Here is a 19,079-nt window from a genome sequence, read left to right as displayed (position 1 = left end):
TAAACTTTTTTTAACACTGTCAATTTGGGGAGAAAATGTTGATAAATGTTTAGGACACTTTTAAACTTTATTGATGGTGACTGCTTATTTTTCCTGAACTTCTTTTTCGTTTATCAGAAAAATACCAGGAACCATCCCACTAAAATGTTCTGTTTAGGAATTTGACAAATGAACAGTAAAATATCAATATTAAATTGTATTTTCCCATCTGAATCAAAGCTATATATTTTTAAACATTTTACTGTTTTTTTTCCTTTTAAGTAGGAAGATTATAATAGTAATTTAGAAAATGTAGATTTTTTTCACAATTATAGATACAGCTTAATGTTGATATATAAAACCTTTATATATCCTCAGTCACAAAGCTCAAACTTTAGTGTTGACCTCTAGATAGAGCTCAGGACCCCTCTTCAGTTCCTGACTAGCTCTCAGCTCCATTTCAACAAGACATTCAGTGTATATCTCTATTTCCTAAAGTTACTTTTCTAAAAGTGAAGGGTATTAAATCTCCTTTAAAAGTTCCTTAATAGATATTTCTAAGTTAATTTCCAGAGGCTATAGAAAGTTACACTTCTTTAAAAATTTTTTTAATTTTTTTATTTTTTTTATTATTTTTTATTATTATACTTTAAGTTTTAGGGTACATGTGCACAACGTGCAGGTTTGCTACCTATGTATACATGTGCCATGTTGGTGTGCTGCACCCATTAACTCGTCATTTAGCATTAGGTATATCACCTAATGCTATCCCTCCCCCCTCCCCCCACCCCACAACAGGCCCCGGTGTGTGATGTTCCCCTTCCTGTGTCCATGTGTTCTCATTGTTCAATTCCCACCTATAAGTGAGAACATGAGGTGTTTGGTTTTTTTGTCCTTGCAACAGTTTGCTGAGAATGATGGTTTCCAGCTTCATCCATGTCCCTACAAAGGACATGAACTCATCATTTTTTATGGCTGCATAGTATTCCACGGTGTATATGTGCCACATTTTCTTAATCCAGTCTATCATTGTTGGACATTTGGGTTGGTTCTAAGTCTTTGCTATTGTGAATAGTGCCACAATAAACATACGTGTGCATGTGTCTTCATAGCAGCATGATTTATAATCCTTTGCATATATACCCAGTAATGGGATGGCTGGGTCAAATGGTATTTCTAGTTCTAGATCCCTGAGGAATCACCACACTGACTTCCACAAGGGTTGAACTAGTTTACAGTCCCACCAACAGTGTAAAAGTGTTCCTATTTCTCCACATCCTCTCCAGCACCTGTTGTTTCCTGACTTTTTAATGATCGCCATTCTAACTGGTGTGAGATGGTATCTCATTGTGGTTTTGATTTGCATTTCTCTGATGGCCAGTGATGATGAGCATTTTTTCATGTGTTTTTTGGCTGTATAAATGTCTTCTTTTGAGAAGTGTCTGTTTATATCCTTCACCCACTTTTTGATGGGGTTGTTTTTTTCTTGTAAATTTGTTTGAGTTCATTGTAGATTCTGGATATTAGCCCTTTGTCAGATGAGTAGGTTGCAAAAATTTTCTCCCATTCTGTAGGTTGCCTGTTCACTCTGATGTTGGTTTCTTTTGCTGTGCAGAAGCTCTTTAGTTTAATTAGATCCCATTTGTCAATTTTGGCTTTTGTTGCCATTGCTTCTCGTGTTTTAGACATGAAGTCCTTGCCCATGCCTATGTCCTGAATGGTATTGCCTAGGTTTTCTTCTAGGGTTTTTATGGTTTTAGGTCTAATATGTAAGTCTTTAATTCATCTTGAATTAATTTTTGTATAAGGTGTAAGGAAGGGATCCAGTTTCAGCTTTCTCCATATGGCTAGCCAGTTTTCCCAGCACCATTTATTAAATAGGGAATCCTTTCCCCATTGCTTGTTTTTGTCAGGTTTGTCAAAGATCAGATAGTTGTAGATATGCAGCATTATTTCTGAGGGCTCTGTTCTGTTCCATTGATCTATATCTCTGTTTTGGTACCAGTACCATGCTGTTTTGGTTACTGTAGCCTTGTAGTATAGTTTGAAGTCAGGTAGTGTGATGCCTCCAGCTTTGTTCTTTTGGCTTAGGATTGACTTGGCGATGTGGGCTCTTTTTTGGTTCCATATGAACTTTAAAGTAGTTTTTTCCAAGTCTGTGAAGAAAGTCATTGGTAGCTTGATGGGGATGGCATTGAATCTATAAATTAACTTCGGCAGTATGGCCATTTTTCACGATATTGATTCTTCCTACCCGTGAGCATGGAATGTTCTTTCATTTCTTTGTATCCTCTTTTATTTCATTGAGCAGTGGTTTGTAGTTCTCCTTGAAGAGGTCCTTCACATCCCTTGTAAGTTGCATTCCTAGGTATTTTATTCTCTTTGAAGCAATTGTGAATGGGAGTTCACTCATGATTTGGCTTTCTGTTTGTCTGTTATTGGTGTATAAGAATGCTTGTGATTTTGGTACATTGATTTTGTATCCTGAGACTTTGCTGAAGTTGCTTATCAGCTTAAGGAGATTTTGGGCTGAGACGATGGGGTTTTCTAGATATACAATCATGTGATCTACAAACAGGGACAATTTGACTTCCTCTTTTCCTAACTGAATGCCCTTTATTTCCTTCTCCTGCCTAATTGCCCTGGCCAGAACTTCCAACACTATGTTGAATAGGAGTGGTGAGAGAGGGCATCACTGTCTTTTGCCAGTTTTCAAAGGGAATGCTTCCAGTTTTTGTCCGTTCAGTATGATATTGGCTGTGGGTTTGTCATAGATAGCTCTTATTATTTTGAGATACGTCTCAGCAATACCTAAATTATTGAGAGCTTTTAGCATGAAGCGTTGTTGAATTTTGTCAAAGGCCTTTTCTGCATCTGTTGAGATAGTCATGTGGTTTTTGTCTTTGGTTCTGTTTATATGCTGGATTACATTTATTGATTTTCGTATGTTGAACCAGCCTTGCATCACAGGAATGAAGCCCACTTGATCATGGTGGATAAGCTTTTTGATGTGTTGCTGGATTCGGTTTGCCAGTATTTTATTGAGGATTTTTGCATCAATGTTCATCAAGGATATTGGTCTAAAATTCTTTTTTTTCGTTGTGTCTCTGCCAGGCTTTGGTATCAGGATGATGCTGGCCTCATAAAATGAGTTAGGGAGGATTCCCTCTTTTTCTATTGATTGGAATAGTTTCAGAAGCAGTGGTACCAGCTCCTCCTTGTACCTCTGGTAGAATTCGGCTGTGAATCCATCTGGTCCTGGACTTTTTTTGGTTGGTAAGCTATTAATTATTGCCACAATTTCAGAGCCTGTTATTGGTCTATTCAGAGATTCAACTTCTTCCTGATTTAGTCTTGGGGGAGTGTATGTGTCGAGGAATTTATCCATTTCTTCTAGATTTTCTAGTTTATTTGTGTAAAGGTGTTTATAGTATTCTCTGATGGTAGTTTGTATGTCTGTGGGATCGGTGGTGATATCCCCTTTGTCATTTTTTATTGCGTCTATTTGATTCTTCTCTCTTTTGTTCTTTATTAGCCTTGCTAACGGTCTATCAATTTTGTTGATCTTTTCAAAAAACGAGCTCCTGGATTCACTGATTTTTTGAAGGGTTTTTTGTGTCTCTATCTCCTTCAGTTCTGCTCTGATCTTAGTTATTTCTTGCCTTCTGCTAGCTTTTGAATGTGTTTGCTCTTGCTTCTCTAGTTCTTTTAATTGTGATGTTAGGGTGTCAATTTTAGATCTTTCCTGCTTTCTCTTGTGGGCATTTAGTGCTATAAATTTCCCTCTACACATTGCTTTGAATGTGTCCCAGAGATTCTGGTATGTTGTGTCTTTGTTCTCGTTGGTTTCAAAGAACATCTTTATTGCTGCCTTCATTTCGTTATGTACCCAGTAGTCATTCAGGAGCAGGTTGTTCAGTTTCCATGTAGTTGAGTGGTTTTGAGTGAGTTTCTTAATCCTGAGTTCTAGTTTGATTGCACTGTGGTCTGAGAGACAGTTTGTTATAATTTCTGTTCTTTTACATTTGCTGAGGTGTGCTTTACTTCCAACTATGTGGTCAATTTTGGAATAGGTGCTGAAAAGAACGTATATTCTGTTAATTTGGGGTGGAGAGTTCTGTAGATGTCTATTAGGTCTGCTTGGTGCAGAGCTGAGTTCAATTCCTGGATATCCTTGTTAACTTTCTGTCTCGTTGATCTGTCTAATGTTGACAGTGGGGTGTTAAAGTCTCCCATTATTATTGTGTGGGAGTCGAAGTCTCTTTGTAGGTCACTAAGGACTTGCTTTATGAATCTGGGTGCTCCTGTATTGGCTGCATATATATTTAGGATAGTTAGTTCTTCTTGTTGAATTGATCCCTTTACCATTATGTAATGGCCTTCTTTGTCTCTTTTGATCTTTGTTGGTTTGAAGTCTGTTTTATCCGAGACTAGGATTGCAACCCCTGCCTTTTTTTGTTTTCCATTTTCTTGGTAGATCTTCCTCCATCCCTTTATTTTGAGCCTATGTGTGTCTCTGCACGTGAGATGGGTTTCCTGAATACAGCACACTGATGGGTCTTGACTCTTTATCCAATTTGCCAGTCTGTGCCTTTTACTTGGAGCATTTAGCCCATTTATATTTAAGATTAGTATTGTTATGTGTGAATTTGATCCTGTCATTATGATGTTAGCTGGTTATTTTGCTCATTAGTTGATGCGGTTTCTTCCTAGCCTTGATGGTCTTTACAATTTGGCATGTTTTTGCAGTGGCTGGTACCGGTTCTTCCTTTCCATGTTTAGTGCTCCCTTCAGGAGCTCTTGTAGGGCAGGCCTGGTGGTGACAAAATCTCTCAGCATTTGCTTGTCTGTAAAGTATTTTATTTCTCCTTCACTTATGAAGCTTAGTTTGGCTGGATATGAAATTCTGGGTTGAAAATTCTTTTCTTTAAGAATGTTGAATATTGGCCCCCACTCTCTGCTGGCTTGTAGAGTTCCTGCCAAGAGATCAGTTGTTAGTCTGAAGGGCTTCCCTTTGTGGGTAACCCAACCTTTCTCTCTGGCTGCCCTTAACATTTTTTCCTTCATTTCAACTGGTGAATCTGATAATTATGTGTCTTGGAGTTGCTCTTCTCGAGGAGTATCTTTGTGGCATTCTCTGTATTTCCTGAATTTGAATGTTGGCCTGCCTTGCTAGATTGGGGAAGTTCTCCTGGATAATATCCTGCAGAGTGTTTTCCAACTTGGTTCCATTCTCCCCGTCACTTTCAGGTATACCAATTAGACGTAGATTTGGTCTTTTCACATAGTCCCATATTTCTTGGAGGCTTTGTTCGTTTCTTTTTATTCTTTTTTCTCTAAACTTCTCTTCACGCTTCATTTCATTCATTTCGTCTTCCATCGCTGATACCCTTTCTTCCAGTTGATCACATCGGTTACTGAGGCTTGTGGATTTGTCGCCTAATTCTTGTGCCATGGTTTTCACTCCATCAGGTCCTTTAAGGACTTCTCTGCATTGGTTATTCTAGTTATCCATTCATCTAATTTTTTTTCAAAGTTTTTAACTTCTTTGCCATTGGTTCGAACTTCCTTCTTTAGCTCAGAGTAGTTTGATCTTCTGAAGCCTTCCTCTCTCAACTCGTCAAAGTCATTCTCTGTCCAGCTTTGTTCAGTTGCTGGTGAGGAGCTGCGTTCCTTTGGAGGAGGAGAGGCACTCTGATTTTTAGAGTTTCCGGTTTTTCTGCTCTGTTTTTTCCCCATCTTTGTGGTTTTATCCACCTTTGGTCTTTGATGATGGTGACTTACAGATGGGTTTTTGGTGTGGATGTCCTTTCTGTTTGTTAGTTTTCCTTCTAACAGTCAGGACCCTCAGCTGCAGGTCTGTTGGAGTTTACTGGAGGTCCACTCCAGACCCTGTTTGCCTGGGTATCAGCAGTGGTGGCTGCAGAACAGTGGATATTGGTGAACCGCAAATGCTGCTGCCTGATCGTTCCTCTGGAAGTTTTGTCTCAGAGGAGTACCCAGCCCCGTGTGAGGTGTCAGTCCACCCCTACTGGGGGGTGCCTCCCAGTTAGGCTACTCAGGGGTCAGGGACCCACTTGAGGAGGCAGTCTGCCCATTCTCAGATCTCAAGCTGCGTGCTGGGAGAACCACTACTCTCTTCAAAGCTGTCAGACAGGGACATTTAAGTCTGCAGAGGTTATTGCTGTCTTTTGTTTGTCTGTGCCCTGCCCCCAGAGGTGGCGCCTACAGAGGCAGGCAGGCCTCCTTGAGCTGTGGTGGGCTCCACCCAGTTGGAGCTTCCCGGCCGCTTTGTTTACCTACTCAAGCCTGAGCAATGGCGGGTGCCCGTCCACCAGCCTTTCTGCTGCCTTGCAGTTTGATCTCAGACTGCTGTGCTAGCAATGAGTGAGGCTCTGTGGGTGTAGGACCCTCCGAGTCAGGTGCAGGATATAATCTCCTGGTGTGCCGTTTGATAAGCCCATTGGAAAAGCACAGTATTAGGGTGGGAGTGACCCGATTTTCCAGGTGCCGTCTGTCACCCCTTTGACTAGGAAAGGGAATTCCCTGACCCCTTGTGCTTCCCGGGTGAGGCGATGCCTTGCACTGCTTCGGCTTACGCACGGTGCGCTGTACCCACTGTCCTGCACCCACTGTCCAGCACTCCCCAGTGAGATGAACCCGGTACCTCAGTTGGAAATGCAGAAATCACCTGTCTTCTGCGTCGCTCACGCTGGGAGCTGTAGACTGGAGCTGTTCCTATTCGGCCATCTTAGCTCCACCCCCCAAATTTTTTATTTTTAAACTTGTTATAGAGACCGGCTCTCTCTATGTTGCCCAGGCTATCCTCAAACTCCTGGCCTCAAGTGATCCTCTTGCCTTGGCCTCCCAAAGTGCAGGGATTGCAGGTGTGAGCCACCACGCCCAGCCCAAAAGATACATTTCTATCAGTTGTGTAATATAAGCACATTTTGACAACATGGTTATTAGTTTAAAATAAATATTTCCAAATATGACAAGTTGCCTTAATTTAATTACTATTAGTGAGGTAGAACCTTTTCATGTTTACATCAAATACAATTTCATAATTGTGTTTCCTCCTCTGGCGCTTGTGTTCTTGTCTTTAGCCCATTTTCCTATTAGTGTCTTTGAGTTTCTTGTATTAAGTAGTGGGAGATCTTTGTATGTTTAGGATATTAACTATCCATTGCTATATTTTAACTGTATTACAATAGAGTTATACATTTTTAAATATGGTTAAAATATAGCAATGGATAGTTAAGCAGCTTAAGCAAGCTTAAACAAGCAGCCATATGTGGCTTAAGCAAGCAGCTGTATGTGTGGAATTCATGTTTCTTCACTTTTCTTTTCCCCTGCATCTGTGATTTATAAAATAATAATCCTTCTTAATAAAATAACAATCACTTTATTTTCATGCCATATCAAAATTTCAACTTCCATTATAAAACCCTCAAATAAAAAGAGATAATAGTCTATATTTGAGTATGTAAAGGACTTGAAGTATATGAGGTACAGGAGGATTTTAATAGTCTGGCACTTCAGGCCAACAAGGGGTAATTAAAGGTGTTTTCTGTCTTTCTCTGGTTTGCCTTTCTTACAGGGTTGCAAATATCAATGGTTAATTTGTAAAGCTTACATTACTTTAAATTGGTATAAATTTGAGAAAGTGTACAAACCTTCCATCTGCTTCCTTGGCTTTGGCATACTGCAAATGGATCTTAGGAGAAGAAACGTGGGGCAGAAGATCACCAACTTTTGCCCTGGAAAGGTAGGTCCAGGAGAACAGTATGAGTACTGTGTTCACTCCAAAAGTAGCCTGCTATAACCAAATGTTAGGTTTTAGGATTCAAAAACCAGTTATTACTATCTTTCAAAAATCTTGGCTCCTGGCGGGGTGCAGTGGCCTGTAATCCCAGAACTTTGGAAGGCTGAGGCGGGCAGATCACCTGAGGTCAGGAGTTCAAGACCAGCCTGGCCAACATGGTGAAACCCCACCTCTACTAGAAAAAAAAAAAATACAAAAATTAGCCAGGCATTGTGGCAGCATGCCTGTAATCCCAGCTACTCAGGAGGCTGAGGCAGGAGAATTGCTAGAACCCAGGAGGTGGAGGTTGCAGTGAGCTGAGATCGTGCCAGCTGCACTTCAGCCTGAGCAACAGAGAGAGCTTCTGTCTCAAAAAAAAAAAAAAAAAAAAAAAAGAAAGAAAATCTTGGCTCCTATAGGTAAAAGCTGATTTAATTGCTTTTACTCCTAACACCCACTCCACTCCCACCCCTAAAGGTAGGAAAATGGTTAGTCCATTAACTCTTTTAGGACAACGGGGTTTTTGTTTTTTCCTACTAATTTATCTGATTAAGGATTTCTCCACACCAAACCAGGAGAATGTGCTATTCTTTGGAAAAAGAACTATTAATATGAACTTATCTAAGGAGAACAAAAGAGATGAAGGGTAGGTCTAGATAGGGGAACAGAATGGACAGGGAGAAAGCATGGCAAGGAGGCAAGTGGGGAGACCCCAGAGGCACATTCATTTCCAATCCTGTTCAGAAACAAACCGCAGGCAGCTCTTACCAATTCTTAGAGCGGATGTAAACAGATGCTGCTTTATCGTAGTAGAGACCTTTTTCATACAGTTGGGCTGCTTCTGAAAATTGCTAAAATAAGACAGGATTATTAAAATACTAAGTTATTATGTATAAAAGACCACATGTATATTGATGCAGAGAAAAGAGGACCTTCATATTCTCCAATATGGCTCCACAGTCTCTTTTAAGGACCCTGCTGGGATGCTTGAGGGCTTGGTTAACCCCTCGACGTATGTCTCCCATTCTTATGGACATCTGGGCCACTCCAGCCAGACAAGCTTCATCATGTTCCTGCAATCACAAGGCAAACACTAACAAATCAGATTCTAGCTTAACACGATGTGTTTAAGACAGAACAATGAATTTAACTCTAAAATGAGTCCAAAGGTTATGGTTTACTTTTATCTTTTCAGGGAAGCCTCATGATTTTAAAATAACACTTGAGACTTTTTTTTTTTTTTTAAAAACCCAGCTATTACAAAATTATATTTTGTTCTGCGAAAGCCTAGATCAACTTTATGCTTAAGACCAAATTTTTACTATCCCTCATATGTCTTTTTGGTATAAAATTTAATATAAAAAGTAATATACTGGCTATATAGCATAAATGCTATGAATAAAATTAAGAAGAAAACCATTTATCAAATTGAAGATTTCTCTATGAGGCATGATGAAACATAAAAACTTCATTTCGTTAGTAATTGTTAAATTCATTAAAGGTACCAAAGACAGCTAAAGAAACTTATCAAATAACTAATCTCTACTAGTAAGATGTAATGTCAGATTATATTTTATCTAAATCAGCATGTCTAGTAAAACTTTCTGTGATGACAGAAATGCTCTGTATCTGCCCTGTCCGATATGGTAGCTACTGGGCATTTGAAATATGGCTGGTGCAACAGAGGAACTGAATTTTAAATTTTATTTAACTTTAAATAATTTAAGTAGACACATGTGGCTAGTGGTTACTGTATTTGACGGTGTAGATAAAGAATGAACTAAAATTGATGTAGCCAGACAAAGAAAATGTCAAAAACCTAAGAGATAAATGAGCAAAGGACATGAACAGACAATTCATTAAAAAATACAAGTGGAAACAAAATACAATTGGCCAATAAATAAATAAAAACACGCTCAACTTCACCAATAATCAAATATACATAAAATAAAATATATTTTTTTGCTTATAAAATTGGTAGAGATAAAACAACTGATAACATTCAGTTTTGCTGAGAATGAAGGGGACACTATCATACATGGAGTGTGTGTGAATTACTACAATTTCTTTTGAACAGCAATTTAGCCATGTCAAAAATGAAAAGTACACTTTGTGACTTATAAGAAAATATTCTTCAGAAATACTATCATAGGTAGCTAACGATACATGTACTAGGTAGAATATTCATTGCAGTGACTTTAAAAAATGAATTTAATTTTTTAATTTTTACTTTTTAATTTTAAAAAGTTGTTGTTTTTTTAAAGAGACTGGGTCTCATTCTATTGCCTAGGCTGGAGTGCAGTGATGCAATGCTACCATACCCAGCTAATTTTTTATTTTTAAATTTGTAGAGATGGGCCGGGCGCGGTGGCTCAAGCCTATTATCCCAGCACTTTGGGAGGCTGAGGTGGGCGGATCACTTGAGGCCAGGAGTTCAAGACCAGCCTGGCTAACATGGCAAAACCCTGTCTCTACCAAAAATACAAAAATTAGCCAATCGTGGTGGCCCATGCCTGTAATCCCAGCTATTCAGGAGGCTGAGAGGTACGAGAATCACTTGAACCCAAGAGGTAAAGGTTGCAGTGAGCCAGGATCACACCACTGCACTCCAGCCTGGGCGACACAGTGAAAGACTATCTCCAAAAGAAAAATAAACAAATAAATTTGTAGAGATGGGGGTCTTGCTTTGTTGTCCAGCTGGTCTTGAACTCCTGGTGTCAAGCATTCCTCCCACCTTGGCCTCCCAAAGTGCTGGTTATCACTAGCATGAGCCATTGTGTCTAGCCTGCAGTATTTTTGATGATAGAAAAAACTCCACAACTATACTTCAGTAAGGTAGTGGATACAAAAAATTATAGTACATCCAAACAATGGAATATTAGAAGCTCTTAAAAGATTAAGACTGGCTGGGTATGGTGGCTCATGCCTGTAATCGCAGTGCTTAGGGAGGCTAAGGCGGGAGGATGGCTTGAGGTCAGGAGTTTGAAGCTTCAGTAAACTACGATTATGCCACTACATTCCAGCCTGGGAAACAGAGTGAGACAAAAATAAACATAAAAATAAAAATTTTTAATTTTATTACAAAAATAAAAATAAAAAATTATCTGGGTGTGGTAGCATGTACCAGTAGTCCCAGCTAATAGGGAGGCTGGAGCAGGAGGATCACTTGAGCCCAGGAGTTTGAGGCTGCAGTGAGCTGTGATTCTTCCACTGCACCCCAGTGTGGGCAACAGAATGAGACCCTGTCTCAAAAATAAAAAGATTAAGACAGATTCATATGTATTGATTTGGAAAGGCCATGAAGAAAGCAAAATGCTGCTTTGCACAGAGTGAATACTCAATGATCTTTGCTGAGTGAATGGAAATGAATGATTTCATTTTTGGTAAAAAAAAAAAAAAATCCATATTACAAGTATGCTTAGAAGAGCTTCTGGAAGAAAATATATAAAATCATTAACAGTAGTTACCATTAAGGGGTGTGGATGGAGGAGAGAATATTGGACTCACTTTTCTTTCTTTCTTTTTTTTTTTTTGAGACAGAGTTTCCCTCTTGTCGCCCAGGCTGGAGTGCAACGGTGTGATCTCAGCTCACTACAACCTCCGCTTCCCAATTCAAGTGATTCTCCTGCCTCAGCTACCCGAGTAGCTGGGATTACAGGCATGTGCCACCACACCTGGCTAATTTTGTATTTTTATTAGAGACAGGGTTTAACCATGTTGGCCAGACTGGTCTCCTGACCTAAAGTGATCCACCGGCCTCAGCCTCCCAAAGTGCTGGGGTTACCAGCGTGAGCCACTGTGCCCGGCCCCGGACCCACTTTTTTTTTTTTTTTTTTTTGAGATATAGTCTCACTCTGTTGCCCAGGCTGGGGTGCAATGGCGCAATCTCAGCTCACTGCAACCTCCGCCTTCTGGGTTCAAGCGATTCTCCCCACCTCAGCCTCCCAAGTAGCTGGGATTATAGGCACCCGTCATCACGGCTGGCTAATTTTTGTATTTCTAGTAGAGATGGGGTTTTGCCACATTGGCCAGGCTGGCCTGGACTCACTTTTCATGTTAACATATTTTGATGATTTTTCAAATTCGCTATCATGAGGTTGCATTACTTTTGTAATAAAAATGCTATATATAAAACAGAAAGTCAAAAGATTTTCAAGCTTCACAAGACATTACCTAACTTAAAAACAGCAATTATTATTATAAATCTTAGCTTTTTAAACTAGAATTCTGGGATGGGAAAAAGAGGTGGCACAGTGGGTCATGCTCTCCAGGGTCATCTTAAAAGATACAGTATGAGAAAGAAACGGCAGAATGAAGTTTTACGGATTGGAAATTCACTTTCAAAATGGTTACTGAAACTTTTTTTTTTTTTTTTTTTTGAGATGGAGTCTCGCTCTGTCGCCCAGGCTGGAGTGCAGTGGCATGATCTTGGCTCACTGCAACCTCCTCCTTCCAGATTCAAGCGATTCTTCTGCCTCAGCCTCCTGAGTAGCTGGGACTACAGGCGTGCACCACCATGCCTGGCTAATTTTTGTATTTTTTTTTTTAGTAGAGATGGGGTTTCACCATATTGGCCAGGCTGGTCTTGAACTCCTGACCTTGTGATCTGCCCACCTTGGCCTCCCAAAGTGCTAGGATTACAGGTGTGAGCCACCACGCCCAGCCTACTGAAACTTTTAAAAAGAGCAAAAGGAAAAACCTTATGAAAATCATAGCCTATAAGTAAGAAAGGATAAAAATCTTATTTCCAACTTTAATTAGACTTATATTAAGGATGTAAAACTTATCAGACTGATAAAAATATTGTCATCGTCAGATTTTAAGAGCTTGAAGTGTTTTAAAATGATTTAACTATTTCCTTGCAAGGTTGTTAGTAAACCAAAGAAAACGCTCACCTGCTAGATATTAAATACAATACAAATAAGACCATGATTTTTAAAAATGAAACTGAAAACAAACCCAGACATTATTAGGCATATCTTATCTTTATCCAAGGTTACCTTATTATCACCTGTTATTCCTTTCTCATAATGAGCCAAAGCATTTACATAATCACCCCTGAAAAAAAAATAAGAGTGAATTTTAATATATATTTTAGAATTTTATTTACATATACTTTTTCCTTTTTTTTTTTTTTTTTTTTTTTAGAGACAGGGTCTCACTCTGTTGCCCAGGCTGGAGTGCAGTGGCACAATTACAACTCACTGTAGCCCCGACCTCACTGGCTCAAGTGATCTTCCAGCCTCAGCCTCCTGAGTAGTTGAGACTATAGGCATGCGCCACCATGCCTTGCAAATTTTTAAAAGAATGTTTTGTAGAGACAAGGTCTCACTATGTTGCCAAGGCTGGTCTTGAACTCTTGGACTCAAATGATCCACCACCTCGGCCTCCCAAAGTGCTGGGATTACAGGCATGAGCCACCACTGGGGAGTAGTAGACCAATTTACAAATACAAGATTTAAAAGATAATCTTTGTCACTGAGTTGCTTAAGCTCACAAAAGATGTGGAACACTACAGATGCATTCTTTCAAAGTGCAGTCTGTCATTATGTTGCTATTTTAAAAGTAATTATTAAGCCGGGTTATGCTATACTATAAGGTACTTACTGTGTGGTATGCTAGGCATTTTGAGGAGCTACATTAATTTTTTTTTAAATTCGGGGGTACACGTGCAGGATGTGCAGCTTTGTTACATAGGTAAACATGTGCCATGGTGGTTTGCTGTACCTATCAACCCATCACCTAAGTATTAAGCCTAGCATGTATTAGCTATTTTTTCTGATAAGAAGCTACATTAATTTTATTGGCTACTTTTGGTTAATTATTTCCTTTGGGGCACTAAATGACAATCATGTGACCATAAAACACATTTTTTTTTTTTAAACCAAAGGCCCAATATTTACAAGAATATATATTGAGGGAATCTGGAGGGCTGTCAATTTATTAAAGGGTAGAAGTGGATGAATACATTGGAGATTACAGTACTGAGGGCTCTGGTTCTTACACTGAGAAAAAGTATTAATATACATGATATAAATAATATTCCCGGGCCAGGCACGGTGGCTCACACCTGTAATCCCAGCACTTTGGGAGGCCGAGGCACACGGATCATAAGGTCAGGAGTTCAAGACCAGCCTGACCAACATGGTGAAACCCTCTCTCTACTAAAAATACAAAAATTAGCCGGGTGTGGTGGCATGCGCCTGTAATCCCAGCTACTCGGGAGGCTAAGGTCAGGAGAATTGCTTGAACCTGGGAGGCAGAGTTTGCAGTGAGCTGAAATTGCGCCACTGTACTCCAGCCTGGGTGACAGAGTGAGACTCCATCTCAAAAAAAAAAAATAATAATAATATTCTCTTCCCATGACTGATGCTAACATGGATCTGCATGTACAGAAGACTTTTATTATTTCAATTTATTTTCATTGTTTGGGATAGAATGAATCAGTGATTTGCCTGAGATACTTTTTGGGATCTATCTTCCTCTAAGAAACCATCTTCTCCAGGATAAATTAATCAGCTCTGAAATGGCATGATTTGAGATCTACCTTATCACTACTTTATCAGCTTAGGCAAGTTACTAAACCTCTCTAAGCCTCATTCACTTTCCTCATCTATTAATGTACAAGGACATTTTTGGAAAAGAAGCTGTTCTGCAGTTGAGAAATTTCTTTTGGTCAGCCTAGGACTCCATAGTCAGCAATGTTCCTAAGTGGAAATTACCAGTATGGACCTGATGACTTCAACCAAGCTAGGGATTTTTCCTGAGAATAGGGAGGAGACATTCTCAGGAGATATCCCTAGCTCAGCTGATATAATCAATTGAGTTGACAGTTCCTTCCACAGGAGCCTGAGATTTTCCTTGGGCAAGCTAAATTAATACTTTGGAACTCTCACCTTATTTTTATGTTATTTTTAGCTCACTGGATTATTTATTATTTTATTTTGAAGCTCTCATATGGAACTAACTCATTAGTTTAATCCCAGACTTTAGTAAGTTAAATCTCACCCAGACCTGATAGACTGGCCCTGCTTTGACTTGTCTTGGATGCATAATGAAACAAGACTGTTGAAATTGAACACAGGCCTAGGGTCTTAGGTGTCAAAGTCATAGCTGGTGGCTACTCAGGTATTTGATGACAATGAACTATACCTAGGTTAGTTCCTATTATCACAAGGAAATTCCTTCAGACTATTGGGGGCTAGGGTGTGTGTACATTAGGGTCCGAAGATCTGCATACAAATATCAGTGAAAGCTTTGAGAATCGGTGGCTTCATGGTCAAGTGATGAGCAGAAAGGGTTAGAAACAACACAGAGGCTTTCAATTGAACTCAATTCATCTGACCATAATGAGACAAGTTTGAGAATTTGTTACAAAACTTCAATTTTCCTGAAGGAAGTGAAAATCGAAGAGTTCTGGATGGTCCGAGGGCTTACTGTGGTGTCTGTACTCTGACAGGACTTGGTGGATCATCTTTCCTTCTTAGCACAGAAGTTTTATATTCTAAGACTCAGTCATCCTCAGGATGCAGGTGGAGGGCCAGGGCAATGGGGCTCTGCCTCTTGTGTTATGTACTAAGATTCCAACATCACTTTTTGGTATAGGCATTTATAAGGAACAGAAATGTGGCAAACTGAAATCAAGATTGGTTAAGAAGAAATAAAATCTCTATAATGTTTTTAATCTGTAGAATAGAAAATTTGAAATAAGATATCATGGTTAGAAATGAAAGAGTACTTCTTTTTTTGAGACAGGGTCTTGCTCCACTGCCTAGGCTGGTGGGTAGTGGCGTGATCACAGCTCACAGCAGCCTCAACCTTCTGGGCTCAAGTGATCCTCCCACCTCAACCTCTCTAGCAGCTGGGACTACAGTCATGTGACCCCAGGCCTGGCTAGCTTTTCTTTTTTTTTTCTTTGTAGAGACAAGTTCTCATTATGTTGCCAAGGCTGGTCTCAAACTCCTGAGCTCAAGCAGTCTTCCTCCCTTGGGCCTCTCAAAGTGCTAAGATTACAGGCATGAGTCACCGTACCTGGTCCAAAGAGTACTTTTTGACAGAATAACTCCTACAACATGAATTTATGTGTCAGTATTCTCAATGAATCCAAAGTCTCTATGACAGTAAAGTAGAATTATGTAAAAATGTTTTATAGAAAAAATCAAATGTTAGAACTATACTTTCTTTGTTTAAAGACTAATCTTTTTCCATATTTTAATATTTTTGAATGTTGGAATGTATCATAATAAACGTCAAAAGAAATTGGTTGTCATTACACATACATGTACAAAATTATATTTGCAAATAAATTATTCATTTATTTTCTCTGCAGATATTTGCATTGGTAGCACCAACCATGGCTGAATGTTAACTTAAAACTGGATCCTAAATGCCTCTAAAATTACACTTCGATGCAACACTGCAATAAAAATGTATAGTCTGTCAATTAAGACTATTGACAATTAAGAGGGTCTAGCAATTAAGATCACTAGAAAATTCTAAATTTCTCAGAATAGATTATGGAATTTCCAAAGGCAAGAGAGATTTGTGACTCCTATTCATGCATCATAAAGGACTATTACTCAAGCACTCAATATCCTCCTGTGAAGAGTTTTTGGCTTGAATTGCAACAGCAATTGTCTAATTTTCATACATGTGCAACTCAAGAAAGAAAAACTGTAATAAAAAAATCATTTAGTTAAAAAAATATATGTATTTGTGAGGTACAAGTGCAGGTCTTTGCATGCATATATTGGGTAGTGGTGAAGTCTGGACTTTAAGTGTACCCAGGTAATTTTTCAACCCTCATCCACCCTTCCACCTTTTGGAGTCTCCAGTGTCTATTATTCCTCTCTGTATGTCCTTGTATACCCATGGCTGAGCTCCCACTTATGAGTGAGAACATGCAGTATTTGACTTTCTGAGTTACTTCTTTTTGGCCTCCAGTTCCATCCATGTTGCTGCAAAAGACACAATTTATTCTTGTTTTATGGCTGAGTAGTATTCTATGGTGTGTGTGTCTGTGTGTGTGTGTGTGTGTGTGTGTGTGTGTGTATACCACATTTTCTTTCTCCAGTGCTCCACTGATGGGACACTTAGGTTGATTCTTTACCTTTGCTATTATGAATAGTGTTGCAATAAACATACGAGTGCAGGTATCTTTTTGATATAATGATTTCTTTCCCTTTGGGTATACACTCAGTAGTGGTATTACTGGGTCGAATGATAGTTCTAGTTTTAGTTCTTTGAGAAATCTCCATACTGTTTTCCATAAAGGTTCTACTAATTTACATTCCTATCAATAGTATATAAGCATTCCCTTTTCTCTACATCATTACCAACATCTATTATTTTTAGACTTTTTAATAATAGCTATTCTGACTGGTATAAGACGGTATTTCATTGTGGTTTTAATTTGCATTTTTCTGATGATTAATGATATTGAGCATTTTTTCATATTTTTGTTGGCTGCTTATATGTCTTCTTTTGAAAAATGTCTATTTATGTCCTTTGCCCACTTTTTAATAGGTTATTTTTTTTTTCTTGTTGAGTTGTTTGAGTTCCTTGCAGATTCTGGATATTCGTTTGTTGCTGCATGCATAGTTTGCAAATATTTTTTCCCATTCTGTTGGTTGTCTGTTTGCTCTGTTGATTGTTTCTTTTGCTGTGCAGAAGCTTTTTAGTTTAATTAAGTCCCATTTGTCTACTTTTGTTAGAAAAAACTATAATTCTAAGCAAATAGAAAATGTAGATGAAACCTTGGTGTTTTTCACTATGGTTTGAAATTACAGAGCAAATCCTCAAAGTGTTAAAGGAGGTCAGAACCATGAACATAAGTTAGGAAAAGCAGTGTGATGCTATGCATAGTTGTTGATGGCCACATGTGATTAAAAATAATAATTAGGCTGGGCGTAGTGGCTCACGCTTATAATCCTAGCACTTTGGGAGGCTGAGCTGGGAGGATCACCTGAGCCCAGGAGACCAGCCTGGTCAAGATGGTGAGACCCTGTCTCTCTAAAAATTAAAAAAAATTTAAAAATTAGCCAGGCCTTGTGGTGCATGCCTATAGTCCCAGCTACTCAGGAAGCTGAGAAGGGAGGATCACGTGAGCACAGGAGTTCAAGGCTACAGTGAGCTATGATCATACCACAGCACTCCAGCCTGGGTAACAGAGAGAGATCCTGTCTCTATTAAAAAAAAATAATAATAACATTTAGATTCTAAATGCAGAAACGGCTTAGATCCAGACTTAGATTTTGATGCTGAAAACTTAAAGTGGATAATGCATGGATAAGACATTGTTAGAAAAAACATTTTTCAGATATATAATTAATACAGTATTTTTTCTCTTAAAAAATTATTAAATCAATGGAGGGCCTTATCATTAATGGAAGTTTCGAACTGAAGATATTTGCAGTCATTAGCTACTGACTGAAATGTATAAAAACAAAGACTTACGCGAATTCAAGCTGAATAGCATATTCTTTTGATATAAAAGGTATCTGGTCTGGGGCCAAATGCTTTGCCAGTTGTAGAGCACTGTCCCAATGCTGTAAATCCCTTCTCATCTGTTAAGAAGAGAAAGACCTTAATTTCAAATGAGCAAAATTATTTTGCAAAGTTACCACAAAGAGCTAGTTTTAATAAAACTAATTACAAAACCTTTTTGTTTAAATAATGAAACTTGATCTTTACAATGATAATATATTACTATAGTATGCATTCTCAATAGGGTCTTGATAGAGCCCTGAAGGAGGCAAAAATTGATTCTTGGAGGGGCAAAAAAATCTTAGCTATTATAATGGTTTGTGGCCCTCCAAAACTCAGTCTTATCTAACAAAATCTTAGTCCTTAGTATTTAATTTTTCTTAGCAAGGAGTAATCAAATTAAATTAATGTAATCAATTAAATTAAAGTTAATTTTTATTTTTAGAAGGTAGTGATTTTAAAAAGTTGAGAACACTTTGCTATAGGAATTGGTGTGTTTTTCTTAGAAAATCTGAAGCTCTATCACAAGAGTAATAGCAAATGTAACTAAAATGTAAATATATCTTTCTTCCTAGTTCCTGTGGTCTTTTTTCTCTGCCTGGTACATAATTCTAAATATAAACTCATCATTAATCTTTTAAAGTTCATTCCTCACTTTATTCATACTTCCTAAACAATAATAGCTAACATTTTTCAAGTGTTATTATCTGCCAGATACTGTTCTAGGGGATTAGCTTATTTATCTTTCACAACTACCCTTTTGCAATGTATTAATACTTTCTTGGATCCATTTTAGAGATCCAGAAACTGA

The 19,079-nt window shown here is 38.5% G+C and overlaps 1 protein-coding gene across 6 annotated transcripts in view; it reads right to left on the bottom strand.

Annotated features, from left to right (window-relative positions):
- The window catches only part of WDR19 (WD repeat domain 19), a 106,046-nt gene that overhangs the window by 32,667 nt on the left and 54,300 nt on the right, over positions 1 to 19,079 (bottom strand). For all 6 annotated transcript variants that reach the window (XR_004671025.3, XM_003832181.6, XM_034958443.3 and 3 more), the window contains 5 exons: positions 18,239 to 18,348; positions 12,784 to 12,841; positions 8,716 to 8,856; positions 8,552 to 8,634; positions 7,656 to 7,739 (listed from right to left, as the gene is read on the bottom strand). Coding sequence is in view for 5 of the 6 variants with exons in the window: in XM_003832181.6 (XP_003832229.5) it covers positions 7,656 to 7,739; positions 8,552 to 8,634; positions 8,716 to 8,856; positions 12,784 to 12,841; positions 18,239 to 18,348 (476 nt within the window). In the remaining variant the exon portion in view is untranslated. The remainder of the gene's footprint in view (positions 1 to 7,655; positions 7,740 to 8,551; positions 8,635 to 8,715; positions 8,857 to 12,783; positions 12,842 to 18,238; positions 18,349 to 19,079) is intronic.

This window comes from Pan paniscus, chromosome 3, assembly GCF_029289425.2.
Source record: "Pan paniscus chromosome 3, NHGRI_mPanPan1-v2.0_pri, whole genome shotgun sequence".
NCBI classification, from domain to species: Eukaryota; Metazoa; Chordata; class Mammalia; order Primates; family Hominidae; genus Pan; species Pan paniscus.
The sequence above is the reverse complement of the archived record's forward strand: the minus strand, read 5'-3'. Positions and strand labels throughout refer to the sequence as shown.